The sequence below is a fragment of the Hypanus sabinus genome, chromosome 27, assembly GCF_030144855.1.
Source record: "Hypanus sabinus isolate sHypSab1 chromosome 27, sHypSab1.hap1, whole genome shotgun sequence".
Lineage (NCBI taxonomy): Eukaryota > Metazoa > Chordata > Chondrichthyes > Myliobatiformes > Dasyatidae > Hypanus > Hypanus sabinus.
In genome coordinates, this window is record NC_082732.1 from 39425847 (window position 1) to 39444536 (window position 18690).

The 18690-nt window shown below is 39.4% G+C and overlaps 2 protein-coding genes and 1 long non-coding RNA gene across 4 annotated transcripts in view; 1 reads left to right on the forward strand and 2 right to left on the reverse strand.

Annotated features, from left to right (window-relative positions):
• Positions 1 to 6903, reverse strand: part of tmem201 (transmembrane protein 201) — a 125256-nt gene extending 118353 nt beyond the window's left edge. For both annotated transcript variants that reach the window (XM_059952281.1, XM_059952282.1), the window contains exon 1: positions 6766 to 6903. In XM_059952281.1, the coding sequence (XP_059808264.1) occupies positions 6766 to 6869 (104 nt within the window). In that variant the 5' untranslated portion in view covers positions 6870 to 6903. The remainder of the gene's footprint in view (positions 1 to 6765) is intronic.
• On the forward strand, positions 6457 to 10241 carry LOC132382245 (uncharacterized). Its single transcript, XR_009508250.1, has 3 exons — positions 6457 to 6564; positions 7092 to 7275; positions 8783 to 10241. It is a non-coding gene; the product is annotated as an uncharacterized LOC132382245 (long non-coding RNA).
• Positions 10242 to 10329: 88 nt separating this feature from the next.
• Positions 10330 to 18690, reverse strand: part of slc25a33 (solute carrier family 25 member 33) — a 35954-nt gene continuing 27593 nt past the window's right edge. The window contains exons 4-7 of the mRNA XM_059952283.1: positions 16290 to 16390; positions 13653 to 13719; positions 13265 to 13539; positions 10330 to 11980 (exon numbers count right to left, since the gene is read on the reverse strand). Of these exons, the coding sequence (XP_059808266.1) occupies positions 11790 to 11980; positions 13265 to 13539; positions 13653 to 13719; positions 16290 to 16390 (634 nt within the window). The 3' untranslated portion in view covers positions 10330 to 11789. The remainder of the gene's footprint in view (positions 11981 to 13264; positions 13540 to 13652; positions 13720 to 16289; positions 16391 to 18690) is intronic.

Below are 18690 nucleotides of genomic sequence, written 5' to 3' on the forward strand. Positions count from 1 at the left end.
CTAAAGTGAATAGAAAATGCATTTCCATTACATATATAGCTTATACATATATCCTGAAGGTAGTTTTATCTAATATATTAATAATTTTGTGTGTGAAACATTGAACCATCGGAAAGGTAAACTATCACTACCTCAACCACTCAAGTGGACAGTCAATGGCTGTTTGGCATTGCCATCATTCCCAACTCTGAATTTATGTGTTACTGATAAGCAGTCTTTGTTTTACACTTGTTCCTCACACACATGTACTTAACAGTAAGATTTATTACATTAACATTAATATAATGAAAATATAACCTGTACACTTCTCAGAACTATCTGGCGCGCAGAGACATGCACATTGCCTGGACACCTTCCTAGTGTCTTGTGGAACTTTATATTTATTTTATCACGTCAGTGCTCAAAAAAAAATTTTGGATTTCGGAGGTTTTCAGATAAAGGTGCTCAATGTGTATCATCTCAGTATATACGCTGTAGTTTGCAAAAAGCTAAGAAATATATAAATCAAACACTAGAGCCTTTTTATGACAGAAAAAATGGTTTAACTGAAGGTTATAAACTGCTGCAGCTTTGTTCCTGAACTGCAGAAGCCCAATTATCTCATTAACAATCAATTTCCTCATATTTAAATATATAATTAAATAGAAACTGAAGATGGCAGAAAATTTCTGTAGTTGCTCATGGTAAACTAAGTTTATATGAGTTGTCCATCCCAATATCCCCCTGAATATCCTCCCTTGTTTTCCTGGATGTTTGCAAAGAAAAAGAATTTCAGGATAAATATTGTATGCATTTCTCTGACATTAAACCTATTGATATTCAATTTGCTAAGCAGCAAAACAGAAGTCAAGAAATGAGGGCCAGCAATTAAAGCCAAATTTCTAGCTCATGGATTTTGGCTGACTGGATATCTTCTCTGTTTTAACAACACTGGTCTGTCATCAACTAAAAACACTGCACTTCTGAGGGTCCCTCAATACAGAAATCATTATCTTTAACATGACTAAACTAACTGGCTCCTCATGGAGGCACTAGGAACCAAATGTCAGCTCAATAAATGGAGGCACAAATATGTTTTATTTGTTTATATTAATCATCAAGGCAATCAAATAGGAGTGTTTAATGAAGGCAGCAAGAACATCAAATTAAATCACCTGTACTAGCTGTATAACTTGTAAATGCAGAGGATGAGATCAGATTTCCAGCCTTTGTTCTGCAACAATTCCCCATCTACTGAAGCAGGCCGCCAAAGGAGCTTTATTCCTCTCACCGTTCCCACTGAGATTACAGGCACCAAACAATGGATTTCACATGCTCAGGAACTACGGTTTGGGAGAGATTAGTGTCTCTAACCCACCCTTTCCCAGCAAAAGGACACATAACATCCAACAATCAAACTCCCAAACCTCATCTACTCAATACTTTAAACCCATTCGAAAGCGGGAAATTATGCAAATACTTAAAAGCTGACTGTAACACTCCATTTGGCACCTAGCACAACAACAATCATTTGTTTGCACTGTGCAACACTACCTGGAACTGGACTCCATCATTTTTTTAAAAATATGAATGTAAACATGAATTAACTAACACTGCAAATGGAATCAAAGTCAGTTCCAGGAGTTATCTAGTTCTTCTACATCCGCAGCATTCCACACTGATTTTTTGCTGGTTAGGGTGATAACAAAAGCACCATTCTAAACTTAAATGCATTTTTTTGTAATTCAATTAATTCTATAGAATGTTTTTTACAACTACGGAACTTCCCTCAAAATACACTACCCTTGAAGTTGTTTTCATAATGTTTTGGTAGTAGAGGGCCATGAACAACAATGCAGGCTATGAAAATTATTAAACAACCCTTCGATAACTTTAATGATGCAGCAAGAATTTAACAACAAATTCAGACTTGCCCAACCCAACACTATATGGGTTTTCACAACAGACGGCATTCTGGTATCTTGAATATGTTCGAATAAGGGCTGAATGAAAGCAAAGTGGTTAGTGAAATGCCTTACAGCACCAGCTGTAAAATCGATTCCTGTTGCTGTCCGTAAGAAGCTTGTACATTTTCCCCATGATTACATGAGTTTCCCCTGGGAGCTGCAGTTTCCTCCCACATTTCAGACATATGGATTAGGGTTAGTAAACTATGCTAGCACTAGAAGCATAGTGACACTTGCAAGCTGCCCCCAGCACATCCTTCATTTATTTACTGAGATACAGTGAGGAATAGGCCTTTCTGGACCTTTAAGCCACACTGCCCAACAACCCACCTATTTAACCCTAACCTAATCATAGGACCATTTACAATGACCTACCAACCAGTACGTCTTTGGATTCTGGGAGGAAACCCACGCAGTCACGAGAACGCCCAAACCTCTTACAAGCAGCGACTGGATTTGAACCTGAGTTGCTGGGACCGTAAATTGTTGTGCTAGCTACTACACTCCCGTGCCACGTCTCAGATAGTGTTGATCATTGATACAACCGGGGCATTTCACTGTATGTTTTGATGTACATGTGAGAAATGTAACTAATCTTTAAGTGCACAGCTAGTAGAGCTGTTGCCTCAGAGTTCAATCCTGACCTCTGGTCTTGTCTATGAAGCTTGGGTGTTCTCCCCAAGACCACAGCAGTCTCCCCATCCCACCCCTAACCAATATACTCTAGTTTGCTCCAATATCAAGAGTGCAGGTTGGCAGATTGACTGGCCACTGTAAATTGTTTGGTTGCGTGGTAGACTACAGGCAGAAATGAAGGAATATAACAAGGAAAATTATTGGGGAATGGCATTGCTCTGTGAACCAGAATCAAGTTTAATATCACTGGCATATGTAGCAAAATTTGTTGTTCTGCAGCAGCAATACAGTGCGATACATAATAATAATGACTATAAATTTACACACACACACAAGCCTTTCTACATTCTCGTCATGAGAGATGGAAATAGGCAAGGCTGGCCAACAGGGGCTCTGGTGAAGCTATACAGTGGATACCATGGATTACAGAAACATTGACAATGTCCAATCATACCACTGACTTCGGACAATAGAGACAGGAGATCATCAAAGGCTTATACTCAACTGGGAGCTAAGGGCCCAAGAAGAAGACTAACATATATGTGTAAGTAGTTTTAAAATAGGGGAAATGCTTTAAACATTTCATTTACAGAAATTATCCCTGACACTTCCCCCAATCAGTACCACATTGCTGAATCAACACTTTCAAAACAGCTTCAAGTCAATAAAATATTTTTTCCAGTCTTCAGCTACATTTGAGTTAAAAAGTATTCAACAATGAATGTACATTTTCACTTCATGAAGTTGAAGTAGACAGCTACTGAATCACCCTTTGTTCTTATACAGTCTGTCCTCCTTATCCGCAGGGGATTGGTTCCGGGATCCCCCACAGACACCAAAAAACATGGATGCTTAAGTCCCTTATATAAAATGGCGTAGTATTTGCATATAACCTACGCACATCCTCCCGTATACTTTAAATCATCCCTAGGTTACTTATAATACCTAATACAATGTAAATGCTATGTAAAAAGTTGTTATACTGTATTGTTTATGACAAGAAATAATGACAAGAAAAAAAATACATGTTCAGTGCAGACGCAACCATTGTAGCTCTTCTGGGAACGCTGATGCTGCCTCAGCAACAGCCGATCCTGATTCTTCCGTGATCTTTAAGTTCTTTTAAGTTCTTTAAGTTCTTCAGGTTGTAGCACTTTACATAGCTAACCAGCCATTCCTTACTAGCCTTAAACTCCTTCCTCTCGCTCACAACACAAGCAGCGAACAAATGAGACGTGAAGTGAACAATGCTCAGCTTCCGGGTTTTCACGATCCATGGTTGGTTGACGTTTCCTAATGCTAACTGAGACATATTCCAATCTGGTTTCTAGTCAATGTGAATTTTCCGACAGTCACCTTCATCTTTTCTCTATCGATTCATCATTATCCAGAAGCTATAACTAGTTAGGATAAGGAGATGCCTGTTTACAACAATGACAAGATGTTTCCTTACTCACTGGTTGTGAACCTTTAGAATTATCCAAATGCTGTGGATGCTCAAGTTTGAATTCTGTTTGCTTTAAAAAAATCAAGGAAAATCAGGAAAATGATATAGAGGTCAAAAATTGGATGGAAGGGGTGGGCATTTATGCATTGAATCATTACAACACTAATTATCATATGATTTCCCCACCCCACCTTTCACTATTGATCTTCAAAATGTTTGCTCTTATAAAATCTTTCCAATTTTGTTTTGGAAATCACAATCAAATCTGCATCATCCACACATTGAAGTAGAGCATGAATTGCAAAATTCGGTCTACTCAAAGCTCTTCTCAGACATAATATCAAAACTGAACGACGGCCAATCCACCCAATTTTTCCATACCCAAGCCAATCACAATAAATATTACATTCCAAATTATGCAACTGACCTGATGGAATCTGAAAACTTCGAAGGGGATTCAAATGAGGGGAAAATATTACATTGATGTAGAAGTTTACAGACAAATTGTAGAGGTTTCCAAACTGAAAATGCACTGATTGAATACTGAACAGAATATCCCACTGGTCTTCATTAAAAGTGGACCCTGAAATGTTCTAGATACACCTGAAAAGATGGGTAGTTGTTAATTTAACAATTCATTCAAACCACTACACTTTCAGCCTACTTTTCCAAGCTTGTTTTCAGGACTTGAAGTTACAAACCTACGTCACAGCTGACAGATTTCATACTGTTGTGAATTGGTTTTATAACTTCCACTAAGGTCAGCCATCACAAGCACTTCCATATACACTTCCATAAAACACAAATGGTGGGTGAACTTATTGATCTTTCAGAGGAGGTGGGGAAAACAAACAATTTACATACTGCATTTTTAATAATTTTCTCACATTCTGGAGTAAACTCAATTCAGTTGGTCAAAGCAACTAAAAATTCACACTTACTCTCCATCTCCATTGTCCAGGTGTTCAGTTTCATCTTCACTTTTCACTCTCATCCCCTTCCCATGCACATTAAATTTGAGTAACATGGCAGTCCCAAACTCAGTAGCTTGCTAACACACCATCTACACTCGAACATTAAGATTTATGCTTGCTTGTGAGAAGTACTAAACAGATGCAGAACAGAATTCCAAAACAACTGAACGAGCCTCTCACAGAGGGGCCTAAAGAAATCAAACTGTAATCTTATTCAATCAAACTACTAAAACAAAAATATTATTGTTTTCTAGAAGTATTATGAAGAAAATGACAGGCTCTGCAAGATGTAAGTAACACTGGATGCACTCATTCATTTGATTTGTCTCTTTCTTCAAGATTATTTAATGTCATTTCCTGTACACAAGTATAAGGAGAACAAAATTATTGTTGCCCTGGATCAGATGCAGCAAAAAATGATAAAGAACACAATAAAGAATACATATATCATAGTGATGGTAGGCATACAGTGACCAATGTAGAATAATAAAGTAATGAAGTTAATAAGTGGAGGGCACTGATCAGCCTTAGTGCTTGGGGAAAGTACCTGTTATTGAGTCTGGTGGCCCTGAAGGGAGTGGGACAAACAGTCCAGGAGCAGGGTGTGTGAAGCTACCTCATGATGTTACTGTCGCTTTTCTTACATCGCTTTGTACTTTGGCATCTTTCCTTTAGCTTAGTGTAGCTATTTTTGGCTACGGTCTCCATCTGTTATACTCTGTCACCCTGTCAAGGTCTCTTCAACTCATGTTCTCAATATTTATTGCTCATTTATCTCTTCCTTTTGTATTTGCAGTTTGTTGTCTTTTGCACATTGGTTGTTTGTCCACCCTGTTGGGTGCAGTCTTTCACTCATTCTGCTATGGTTCTCGGAGTTACTGGATATGCCAGCAAGAAAACTAATCTTAGCACTATATATATGGTGACATATACCAGCAAACTCTAATGAAGATTACTCTTTCCAAAATATATGAATTTATGATTTCTTCTAGCACTCATGCCACTTTTTGGGGCAGACCAGGCATTTTACAATCAAACTAACAAAAGTCCAGAAACAATGTAGAAAATCCAGTAACCAAACTGCTGTTAATAACCTTCCACAAATAGCAAAGTGATGACAACTTGAGTTTTTCTCACAACACAGAGACTAAATATTGGCTAGGTTAGTTAGTGTTTAAGTGCCATGGATTTTTTTTTTGCATCCACTTCAAAACAATCACCAAAATTTAACATCTCTTCTGAAAAGAAACAGTGCAACACTGCTACAGCAGCAGCCCGGAGCATCACCACGATAGTTGTGCCCTAGTCCCAGAATCAGACAAAAAGACAATTACAACCAAAGCAGCCAATAGATTAGATGTTGAAAGATCAGAAGAAGAACAGCTGTACATTCCTGCATGAAAAATGAGTACAAAGGAAAACCCCCATTCCTGACTGCAAAAGGAGAAAGGGTTTACCTAGCAAAGTAGCAATAAAAGCCTACAAAGAGAAGGCATCTTCATTCATTTCCTTCCTGGAGGCCAACTTGCAATGTGGGGAGAAGGCGGGAAGGAGAAATGAGGTAAGATGGGGCGGAGAATTGGGAGGTAAAAGACTCGTGAATGAGGAAGGTGAGGGAGAGAACAAGGTAATGGGGAGAGGGGGTGGAGGTCTCAGGACCGGGATGAGGCGAGATCACGGGCGTTGTGCGGACGAAGTTGAAGAGGACAGCGACCACCTCCACCCTCCCCCACCGCCGCCTGCAGCCCCGCTCTCCGCTTACCTGGTCACGGCTCTGTAGAGCAGCGCGCCGGTGGCACAGAGTCCGAGCCCGCCGGCAGCGGCGACAGGAGGGACGGAGGCGAACACACCGGCCAGCGTCTCCATCGCTCGTGAATAATGGAACCCACGCGTTCACCCGCGCTGCGTCAGCGCGGGCGCCTTGCGCCGGGCTTGCGTCATCACGTCCTTCACCGCCCCCCCCCCCCCCGGGACTGCTGTCAATCAACCGCTTGCTCGGACAGCCCGGGGAGAGAGAGGGTTGAGGGGTTCTGATGCTCTTCCCACTGATACCGTCTATCCCTCCAAAGCGTTTTATTTTTATTTCAGGTTACTGTAGATCAGGAGACACCAGAAACGGCAAATGCTGGAATCCGCAGCGATAAACTCGAGAAGCTCAGTGGGCATGCAGAAACAGAATCAGGTTTAATACGTCGGTATATGTCGTGAAAATCTGTGGTCTTTGTGTTGGCAGTACAGTGCAAAACATAATAATTGAAATAGGTGAATTACAGTAAGTATATATATTTAATAGTTAAATATGTAGTGCAAAATAGAAGTTAAAAAGTAGTGAGGTAGTGTCAATGCCCATTCAGAAAACGGATGGCAGCTGAAGTCTTATTGGAGTTTATTTGTTATATGGAAAATATAAGAAAAATTTTGCAGCTGAGTCGTAGGCACAGAACATCAAACGAAAAACAAGCAAATAATACATAAACACACACACACACACAAACAAACAAAATGCTGGAGGAACTCAGCAGATCAGCCAGCCATCTAGGTCGACTTTTCGGGCCGAGACCTTTCATCTGGAATAATACACAATCTGCGGGAAGAAAGGAGTTGTCGACAATTCGGGGGCAAAAAAGAAACCTGCAACAGAGTTTATGGCCAGCTTAGAGAGAAGGGAAGTCGTGAGAAAGCAGCCCAGGGTGATTGGCGGACCGAGGAAGAGTGTAACATAAACGAGGAGATTCAGAGCAGCACTCGCAGCATTCTGGAGGAATGCATCTCTGGAAGGAAATGGACAGTTGACGCTTAGGGTCGAGACCCTTCCCCGGGCAGATTAGTGACAGGTAAAGGAGGTGATCAGGAATGGCGGGTGAATGAATTGATAGAAGCCGGCAAACAATGAGAAAGGGAGAAAACAGATGGGGCAGAGTGGGGGGAGGGGTGTTTTAAGCTTGCAGACGGCTGCTTGGAGAGAGATAAACATGAATACAAAGGGGCTACCAGTGCAGATTCTGATATGCAAAGCTAAAAACGGGAACCATTAATGCCTGTCAGGAATTAAACATTGATCTTCCAAAGGACTTCCCCTCAATTGACTTTAGGTTGTTGGCGCATTGAGGGTGGCGGTGAAATTCATCGGTATGACTTGGTCCAATAGTAAGAAACGGGAAGTGATTCATATTTTGTCATGTCTTACTATGAATCTTTATAATGAGGGTAACATGGTTGATTAAGGACCTTTGTGTTCATGAGATGGATGGCCCTTTCATTAAATCTGCACAAGACAAAATCAATTCCACAAACTTGCAAACAAAAAAACTGCCTTATTCTTAAACCTTGCATAATTGGCCAAATTTTCTGGAAGTGCTACAGTAATCCTTATGCTATCATAGATAAAACAAAGTAGACAAACAGTATCTTTATCCCCGGGGTTGAAATGGCCATTTGGTTACTAGTATAATTGGTTCTGCACAGTTTTGTGGGCCAAAAGGTCTGAGATGTATGTTCCATTTTCTATGATTGTTACCAAGTGAGTAATTCAAGAGGTCTGGATTGGATCTCATCTGTTTATTTAAATGCATGAAGGAATTAAAAATTTATCAACACCAGTCCTGAAGCTAGTAGATTGTCAGAAACAGTCTGACAACTAGGAAGGATGAATCATGCATTGGTATATGATTCATAATGACAAAGCTACCCAAACTATGCATGAATGCAAGAGATTTTGTAGAAAATCCAGAGCCAACAGCATTAAGTTCTTATACTGATTTCTTCCCCTTTCCTTTCAGATCTTAATGAAGGGTCTTAGCCCAAAACATCAACTCTCTACTCCTCACCATAGATGCTGCCTGGCCTGCTGAGTTCCTCCAGCATTCTGTGTGCTTGTGACCCAAACTGGGCTGTGAAATGAAGTAGGATTACATTCGTCTTGAATATTGATACTCCTGTTGTTTAGTATGCACAGACTTAGCTTCACTTGGTTGGCACATATTGAAGCATGTTTATTCCTGGCATTTTATATCTATAGAATATACCCATTCTATACGAGTCCTGAAGAAGGGTCTCGGCCCAAAATGTTAACTGTTCTTTTCTATGGGTGCTGCCTGACCTGCTGCGTTCCTCCAGCAGTTGTATGCCTTCGAGTTTCCAGCATCTGCAGTCCTACTGCTGTTTATGTGGCCTAATCTATGCTATTAATCACAATAGTGCCATAAAACACAACAGAGGATGTCCTTAGTTTGAATAGGGAATGTTACAACTATAGTTAGGAGCAGCAATGTAGGAGATAGCGTAAAACTTTACACAATGCCACCTGTAAGATTGAGATTCAATTCATACAGTTTTCTGTAACAATTTTGTACAATTTCCCATGACCATGTGGGTTTTCTCCCACATTTTAAATTAGAAAGAGACAGGTTAGTTGTGGGCATGCTATATTGGTGAATGAAGCATTGCAACACTTGCAAGCTGCCTCCCTGCAGGTGTTGGGGGTTGAAGCAAATGACGCATTTCCACTGCATGTTTCCATGTACACGTGAGAAATAGCCAATCTTCAAAAGTTAGACCGGTTGCAAAAGATTGATTGTAGGATAACGTCAGTTAAAATTTTCCCTTGTAATGTTTTCAATCCAAGCTCAACCAGCCATCCTCAGTGTTTATTCCCGAAAGTGTTACATTTGAATGAGAACAGATTCACCAATTGAGAGATTACAGGTTTACTTAACAGCTTTTGACAAACTGCCATGAGGCTTCGAGGGACAGCGTCAATATTGAGCACTCCTTGATATATTCTCGCCAGCAAGCACTTCCAGTTGCAACAATATGAATCTATTCTATCAGTGTGACAACACATATCCATAGCTGACGACAAAAAGAGTACTAGTAAGACTCGATCAGGGATTCCCAGCCTGGGGTCCACACTGCTTAAATGGTATTGGTCAATGGCATAAAAAAAGTTGTTTGCCCTGGACTAAATCAAGCTATTGTTGTCTAGTCTAAAGGACAAATCTACTACTTTAAGATCAGGGCAGGAATAGAAACCTTTTCAAATGTCAACTGCTCAGTGTATACCTTTGATGTGCTAGAATCCAGGGCACAGGTCCATCTCCAATTGACAATACAGTGTATTAATCTAGATGTGTTTCTATCGATGGCAATATTATACTGAAATAATTTGTTAAGTAGATGCATGTACAGTTAAACACTGAAAGCATGACTGACAAAGTGGTAAGAAGAACCCAGTGATATTACTTCTTTCTTTAATGCACAGATCAAGTTTGGTTGCTCCCAAATTATGGTTAAAGGTTTAAATAAACACAGTGCTTGGTAAGAAATGAATGGTGCAAATATTTATTCAGATGGGAATTTTCAACCAATTCATTTTTAAAATAAACTAACAGTAACACATGCTGAACACACGCTATACTGATTATTATTGTCCTTTAAAGGTTAATACCTAATAAAGTCATACCAAATGTTTGACATTCTGGCTTTAGCTAGTACACTGATACCTATTGAAATTTTTTTAAGCATTGCAATAGAATGCATCTCTTCCTCTCCCCTTTTCTTTATCGTAGATACTAAATGAAGTGTTTTAAGAGAGGTATAGGAATGAGTCTGTAACAACTATAAAGACTTGCAACACTCTCGACCAAAGACATCTTCACTCCATTCCATTGTTTGTTTGATCATTGGTGAAATCTATAAGGCACACATATGAAATTAATAGCAGAGTTTTCTTTTACTATCGTTGTTGTAGGTTTCTAACCTTTTGTTGATACAATAGTGAATTCAAAAATTTCAATAAATTAACAGTAAAGTACAGCAGAGCTAGTCATTTTAAATATAAACAAAAGCATCAGGTTTTGGTGTTTGGTCAAGACTGAATTCTGAACAATCTATCTACTAAATTTTTGGGGGAAACTGAATTGTAAACAAAGATAATTAATAGGGACAAAATAGCAAGTTATTATCTCTAGAGCCAATAAAGACTACATTTCCCTTTAAAATAACAAAACACCATTTTTCAGGTTCTAAGTTTTGTTGACACATTAAACTGAATAAATTAATATTTTGCTGCTGTTTTCTCTCGTTACTACATGTAGCATGCATTTCATACTGTACCCAGTATAAATACATTCTACCTGAACATATCTACATAAGCCACATACATTACAAATATACATACATTCCTTTCAGTGTTTCCCAGTTTTCAGAAGGATCAAAAAAATATCCTATGCTTTCCAAGAGGGAAAGGTAACACAAATTAAATTTGCAAGAATTTTTTTTAGTTACCTTTAAAATAAATAGTGGTGTCTAGAGGCCAAAGCATAAGTTATCACTGCACAGATTATTTTCAGAGAAAATAATATCTTTGTTCTATCAATGTTTCCTGCTTATTTTCCATTGGTGATGAATCTTGCCTAACATCAGTTAATTGTAACCATCTGAAAACTTGCCCAGATAGCTAATCTTAACATACCATTTCTAACAGATCATGGAAGATATAGCTTGAAGATAATGCCAGCACCTACAATGGCACGTACACTTTGTGTAGATGTCATCACATAGCAGATGCCCTGGTCACAATATATGATGTTAATCCCAGAAGTGGCACCTGTATCACACTCTGGCTTGGATCCAGGAAGAAAATAGTGTCTTTGTGCTTTGCATGAACGGTACCTAATCTGCTCAGTGACTTCCTACATTTTTCCCTAGTTTATGGGTCATCATAATGACATTGCACTGCAACAACACAGAAACCTTCCATTGCTGAGCGTCCATTTATTTCCAATGCTATCCGAAGATATGAACGATCAGTTCGTATGTGGTCATCATAATGGCAGTGTTTGGAATCTGGCGAATCAGCTGGGCTTGTAGTCCTCTATAGAAGGCACTGTAACCTTCCTCTATTGCCACTAAACGTGCCGTTTGCAAAAATGCCTTATATTTCGTGCCTTCTTCCCGTAACCTCGTCCTTATTACTTCTGAAAAACAAATAAATAGGTTTTTTTCTTGCAGTTTTCCACTTTAGCATCAAAGCTCCTTCAACCAATCAAAATTTAAATGGATGTCACCAAGACTTGAGGATGTGAGTTAAAAGATTGGTTAGATTGGGACTTTTGTCCCTGGAACATAGGAAAATGAGGGGAGATTTGGTACAGGTATGCAAATTTATGAGGAGTAGGGATAGGGTAAATACAAGCAGGCTTCATCCATTAAGGTTGGGTGAGACTAGAACCAGAAGTCATGGGTTAAGGGTGAAAGGCGAAATGTTTAAAGGGAACATTAGGAGTTACTTCTTCACTCAGAGGGCAGTGAGAGTGTGGAACGAGCTAACAGCGGATGTGGTGGATGCAGGATTGATTTCAATATTTAAGATTTTGGATAGGTGCATGGATGGGAGTGGTAGGGAAGGCTATGGTCAAGATGAAATGTGATGAGACTAGGCAGGATAATAGTTCAGCAGGGACTAGATGAGTCGAAGGGTCTATTTCTGTGGCTGTAGTATTCTATGACTCTTCCTCTCACCATAACTGTACTGACCTAGAAGACGGGCCAATCTTGCCATTAAGTCTTTATGAGAGAGTCATCAACCAAAGGTAAAAACAATATATCCTCACAAATACATTAGCACAAAGAGATTCTACAGATGCTGGAAATCTTAAGCAACACACACAAAATGCAAGTAAGTCAGGCAGCATCTACGGGTAAGGGGCAATAAAAAGTCAATGAGCATTTTGTGTGTGTTGCTCACACATACAGAAATTAGAATCACTGAATGGTTGCTCACATGGGTTTTGTTTAGTATTTGTAGGCATTTGCAATTTTCTTGAACAGCAATATTAATTTTAGGCTTTGATTTTTTTTCTTAATTGCATCTACATGTGCATGCATTAATCAAACATTAATGTTTGATTTGTAACACATTAAACTCTAAAGGGAAAATATTCTGGGTTTCAAAACAAACTGTTGTCATTTTATTATCTTTTGTGTTAATATTATTTATGTACTATATGTGATTTATGTACTGTAATTTGTGCCTTGATCCCAGAGGAACATTGCAATGTTACCTCAGTTTTAGCCCATCTCCCTGGACTCAGATTATTAACAGCCCTTTTCCTCACATACCCTCCACAATCTCAGATCTATTAACTCCTCATCATCCCACTCATCCTCTCCCATTTACCCCTTCCAGCTTCCCATGACCACTGTCAAAGATTCCTTCCCTCCACACTTCATGCCAAACCAGGAGGAGGAAGAATACTAACCATGAGGATAGGCAGTACAAGACGCACATGTCTTTGAAATTCCTGCAGCGATCATTAATCCGAGGAAGTCTGAAACATTCTTATTGTTCTCCCTCACAGTGATCCTCCATTCCTCCAAATGTTTCTTCAAGGCTTCATAAATAACAAAGTGAATCACAGTCTCGGAGATCCCAGCATATGAGGCAGTTAAACCTCTGTAAAACCCCTTGAATCCTTCAGTTTGATAGACGTGCCTTGCACACTGGAAAGCATTTGTTGCTTTTTCACCTCGTTTCCTGCAACCAGATAACAAGGAACTAAATAAAATACAGAAGCATTTTTAATTGTTAAAATTATATTGTAATAAAACAAGTGCACATCCTAAAATAAATTCAGAAGTACAACCTACCTGCTTTCCAGCTGCATTCTTGTTTTAACCAACCAAATGGGGTTCATCAATGTGTTTGTGATAAAGCCTAGTGTATTAAAAGGTTACATTTTAATGTAAGTTATACAAGTTCTAGAAAAAAGCATTCATTGACTTTAAAAATTCTGGATGGAGTGAATTGCTTCATGACCATAAAAAGATTAAGAATACTGGCATGGTTATGGACTGTTTGTCCCATTCCCATCAGGGAAGAAGCAACACAGCATCCACGCCATGACCACTACTTGACTCAGAAACAATTACTTCCCCCAAGCTGTCAGGCTGATCAACACATCCACCCACTAACCCACCCATCCACATCACCTAGCACCACTATGTACACTGAATCAGTCTGAGTACATAACAGTTACTTGTACATTGTGTTTTATAGGATTGCTTTTATATTTATTGATTTTTTAATTGTGTACTTTATACTTATGGTGTTTTTTATGCTGCATCAGATCTGGAGTAAATATCAATTTGTTCTCCTTTAATCGAAGAATGACAATAAACTCTTGAATCTTTAGGAGGGCGAAGAGGATAGACCTGGCAGATAAGGCCAAGGAAAAACTCCAAGAGGTTGTATAATTACATTTAGAGTAAAAAGGAAGGTGAGAGAGAGAGTAGGTTCCCTTAGAAATCAGCAGAGCTACTTATGTCTTGAACTGCAGGAGAGAGGCTGGATTTTTAATGTTTTTTTTTCTCCTCAGTATGGCAGAGGAGAAAATAGTGGTTACTCAAGAGGCAAGAGATAAACAAATGCAGATGCTTTGGAGGATAGTCAGCCACACCCTCCTCTAAATATATCAGTCACTTCACTACACTGTAAATACTTCAAACACTTTATAATGCTGTTTATATTGTAAATACATGCTGATATTTACGTATTTATGCACACTATTCAATATCTGTACTTTAACCTTTTTTTTAATCTAATTCTTTATTCTTATAATTTTTGGATGTGTTTTTTGTTGCATGCTGCACCAACAACCACACCAAAATCTTAATATATGGAAATATATACGGTAAATAAAATTGATCCTTTATCTCTACCAGTCAAGGAAACATTTGCAGATTAAGGTGGATGAATCTCCTAGGGTACATCTTTGGTCTTTATAGAAGGCTGGAGAGGAAACTCTGGAGACCTTTGCAGAACTATTTTCTTCATCGTCAGCCTCTGCTAAATTCCCAAAGACTGGATGGTGGCTAATTGTGTTCCATTATTTAACATGGACAAGTCAGGGAACCACAGGCCTGACACTGGTAGTGGAGAAGAGTTACTGGAGTAAATTCTGAGGGACAGGATCTACTAGCATTTAGATTGGCAGAGTCTGATTAGGAGACAGCATGGCTTTGTGTGTGAAAAGTGATGCTTGATAAACCTTTTAGAGATTTTTTTTAAAAAGAGGTATCTAAAAGGTAAATGAGGGCAAGTGTATGTTGTCTAAGTCATTGGTGAAGCTATGCTTGGAGCACTGTGTATAGTTTGCTCACCCTGTGATAGCCAAGATGAGGTTAAACTGGAAAGTATTTGAGGATCTTGCCAGGACTAGAGGGCTTGAGTTATATGGAGAGGTTGGCTGGGTTAGGCCTTTATCCCTTAGAATGTAGGAGAATGAGACACAGAGGCATAGACAAGATGAGTGGTAATCATCTTTTCCCGCAGGGTAAGGAGTCTAAAATTAGGGGACATAAATTTATGGTGAGAGGGGAAAGATTTAAAAGGAACCCAATGGGCAACTTCTTCCACAGATAGGGTGTTGAGTGTGTGGAACTAACTGCCAGAGGAATTGGTTGAAGACAGGTATACTAGTATTAGGTGTGTATGAAGGGGCAGTGCTTGGAGGGTAATAGGCTCAACGCAGGAAACTGGGCCTAGCTGAGTGGGCCCTTAGCTTGCTGGGCCTGAATCCATTGCGCTACGACTATTTACTTCCTTTTGACACTTCTTGAAATAATGAATTAAAAATCCGAAAGTACAACAATTCAGTCAAACAGTAGATTTACAAATATGCTGCCAGGTTCAATATTTTAACACAGTGCACTAATGGGGCCAGGAACAAGCACTTGGCAGGTGGCTTTGCCAACTACTAATCCTGAAAACGGAGCCTAAACAAGTAAACCAGCTTGGCACAGGGAACAACCCCTTGTAGCAACAGGCAGGGCAAGGTGGTGGGAAACAGGCAAATCCTCTGTCCAGCTCCAAACTATTTAATACTCTTAATCAACTGCACGCAGAGATGGCAGATTAAGCAAAGTGCTGAAATGGGGTGGTACCCAGAGCAGTGATCTGCAAACCTAGGAGAGGCAGCTCACACAGCACGTATTGGTCTGTCCACTGCTCAAGATCCATCCCAGTACAGGGTATAGCTATAATCATTCAAACTAACATTGAAATGTGCCTATCAGTGCAAGTAAATAAGACTTTGGTAAGGCAAGAGTCCATTAATATCAGTTAGTTGGCTGCAAGTTAAAACCTCACTTGTTGATAAAGATAAAACTTGCATAATTTTATTAAGAATACAGACATCTGGGTAAATGGTACACAACATCTAAGTTGTAGAAAGAGGTATAAACCTTTACCTTATATACAAAAAACATCTAATTAAAAATACTTACTTGCAAAGCCAGCTGAACACATGTTGACAACATTAGAGTGTGGTACAAAGATTGCATTACATTTCTCCTTGGCTTTAGAGTAGGCAGCAAAGTAGATCGCCCTGTATAGACATAATAGAGACAACTTATTAAGTGTCTTCAGGAAATACAATGATTCTAGAATGCAACAGTATAGCACAAGCACAGTCCAGGCCCTTCAGCCCGATATTGCACTAACTTTTAACCAACTCCAAGATCAATATATCATTTCTCTTCCACATACCGTAGCCCTTTACTTTTCTTTCATCGGTGTGCCTATCAAAGTGTTTTTTAAGCTGTCTCTAACCTACCTCTCTCTACCACTACCCCCAGCAATGTTCCATTCTTCGATTGAAAAAGCAGCTTTGGATATAGAAGTACATATCCAAAATGCTTTGAACAGAGAAGTACATAATACCTCAATTGCTAAACATGCCAATTAATTTCATCCTCAATACTTGAGCCTTATACATTTAAAAATATATATAATTCAAAATACAAACTTAAGATTCAGATTGCATGCTCAAAAACAAAAGTGCACAACTTCAATCCAGCCAATCAGTCATTGGCAAGGTATTGCAGTGTCACTTAAGACCATAAGACAGAGGAGCAAAAGTAGGCCATTCGGCCCATTGAATGTGCCCCACCATTCAATCATGGGCTGATCCAATTCTTCCAGTCATCCCCACTCCCCTGCCTTCTCCCCATACCCTTTACTGCCCTAGCTAATCAAGAACCTATCTCTGCCTTAAATATACCTCAAGACTTGGTCTCCACAGCCACTCATGGCAACAAATTTCACGGACTTACCACCCTCTGACTAAAGTAATTTCTCCACATCTTTGTTCTAAATGGACGTCCTTCAATTCTGAAGTTGTGCCCTCTTGTCCCAGACTTCCCTACCATAACTTTGCCGTATCTAATCTGTTCAGGGCTTTTAATATTTGGCATGTTTCTATGAGATCCCCCTTCATTCTCATGAACTCCAGTGAATACAGCCCAAGAGCTGTCAGATGTTCCTCATATGGTAACCCTATTCTTGGAACCATTGTTGTGAATCTTCTCTGATTCACCCTCTCCAATGTCAGTATAACCTTTCAAAACTAAGGAGCCCAAAACTGCACAAAATACTCCACATGGTCTTACGAGTGCCTTATAGAGCCTCAACATCACATCCATGCTCTTATATTCTATACCTCTAGAAACGAATGCCAACATTGCATTCGCCTTCTTCACCACCGACTCAACCTGGAGGTTAACCTTTAGGGAATCCTACACAAGGACTCCCAAGTCCCTTTGCATCTCTGCATTTTGAATTCTCTCCCCATCTAATGATAGTCTGCCTGCTTATTTCTTCAACCAAAGTGCATGACCATACACTTTCTCCACCCATGCTAGTGACTACCCTGCAATTCCATGGGCTCTTATCTTGCTAAGCAGTCTCATGAGCAGTACTTTGTCAAAGGCCTTCTGAGAGTCCAAGTACACCATATCCACAACATCTCCTTTGTCCGCCCTGTTTGTAATTTCCTCAAAAAATTGCTGTAGGTTAGTCAGGCAGGATTCCTCCTTTCAGGAAACCATGCTGGCTTTGGCCTATCTTGGTTATGTGTCTCCAGGTACTCCATAATCTCATCCTTAACAATCAATTCTAACAACTTCCCAACTACTGATATCAGGCTAACAGGTCTATAGTTTGCTTTCTGCTGCCTCCCATCCTTCCTAAGTAGCAAAGTAACATTTGTAATTTTCCAGTCATCCTGTACAATGCCAGAATCTATTAATTCTTGAAAGATCAGTGAAAGAATTTCACTTAAGTTACAGTGATGGGCCGTGACATCAAGGCAGCAACTGAACAAAACAAGTACTTCAATGGTTGAGATTCATTTTCCTGTAGACATTCACAGTAAATACATAGAAACACGATAGAATGGATCAAAACTGCAGACAAAACTGTATAGACTATCAATGTGCAAAAGACAACAATTGCGAATACAAAAAATGATAATAAATAAATAAGCAATAAATATCAAGAACATGAGATGAAGAGTCCCTGAAAACAAGCCCATACATTGTGGGATCAGTTCAGGGTTAGGGTGACTGAAGTTGAGCAATGTTATCCCCTCTGGTTCAAAAAACCAGAAGTAAGGAGTTTGATAGTCAATGGCCATCAAGGGGTAAACAATAGTTTGAGTGATACCTTTCACAAAGAAAGGTGGCTAGTCAACATATTAAATAAGGAGTTCTTCCTTTTGTGGCATGAATATATAGTAAAATGAGGTCACATATATTATTTTCGAATACAGGTTTGAATACTGCACAATTTGTTATCACAAGCCAAGAGATACTAATGAGGTATTAAGAATGCACATTAAATGGTTAC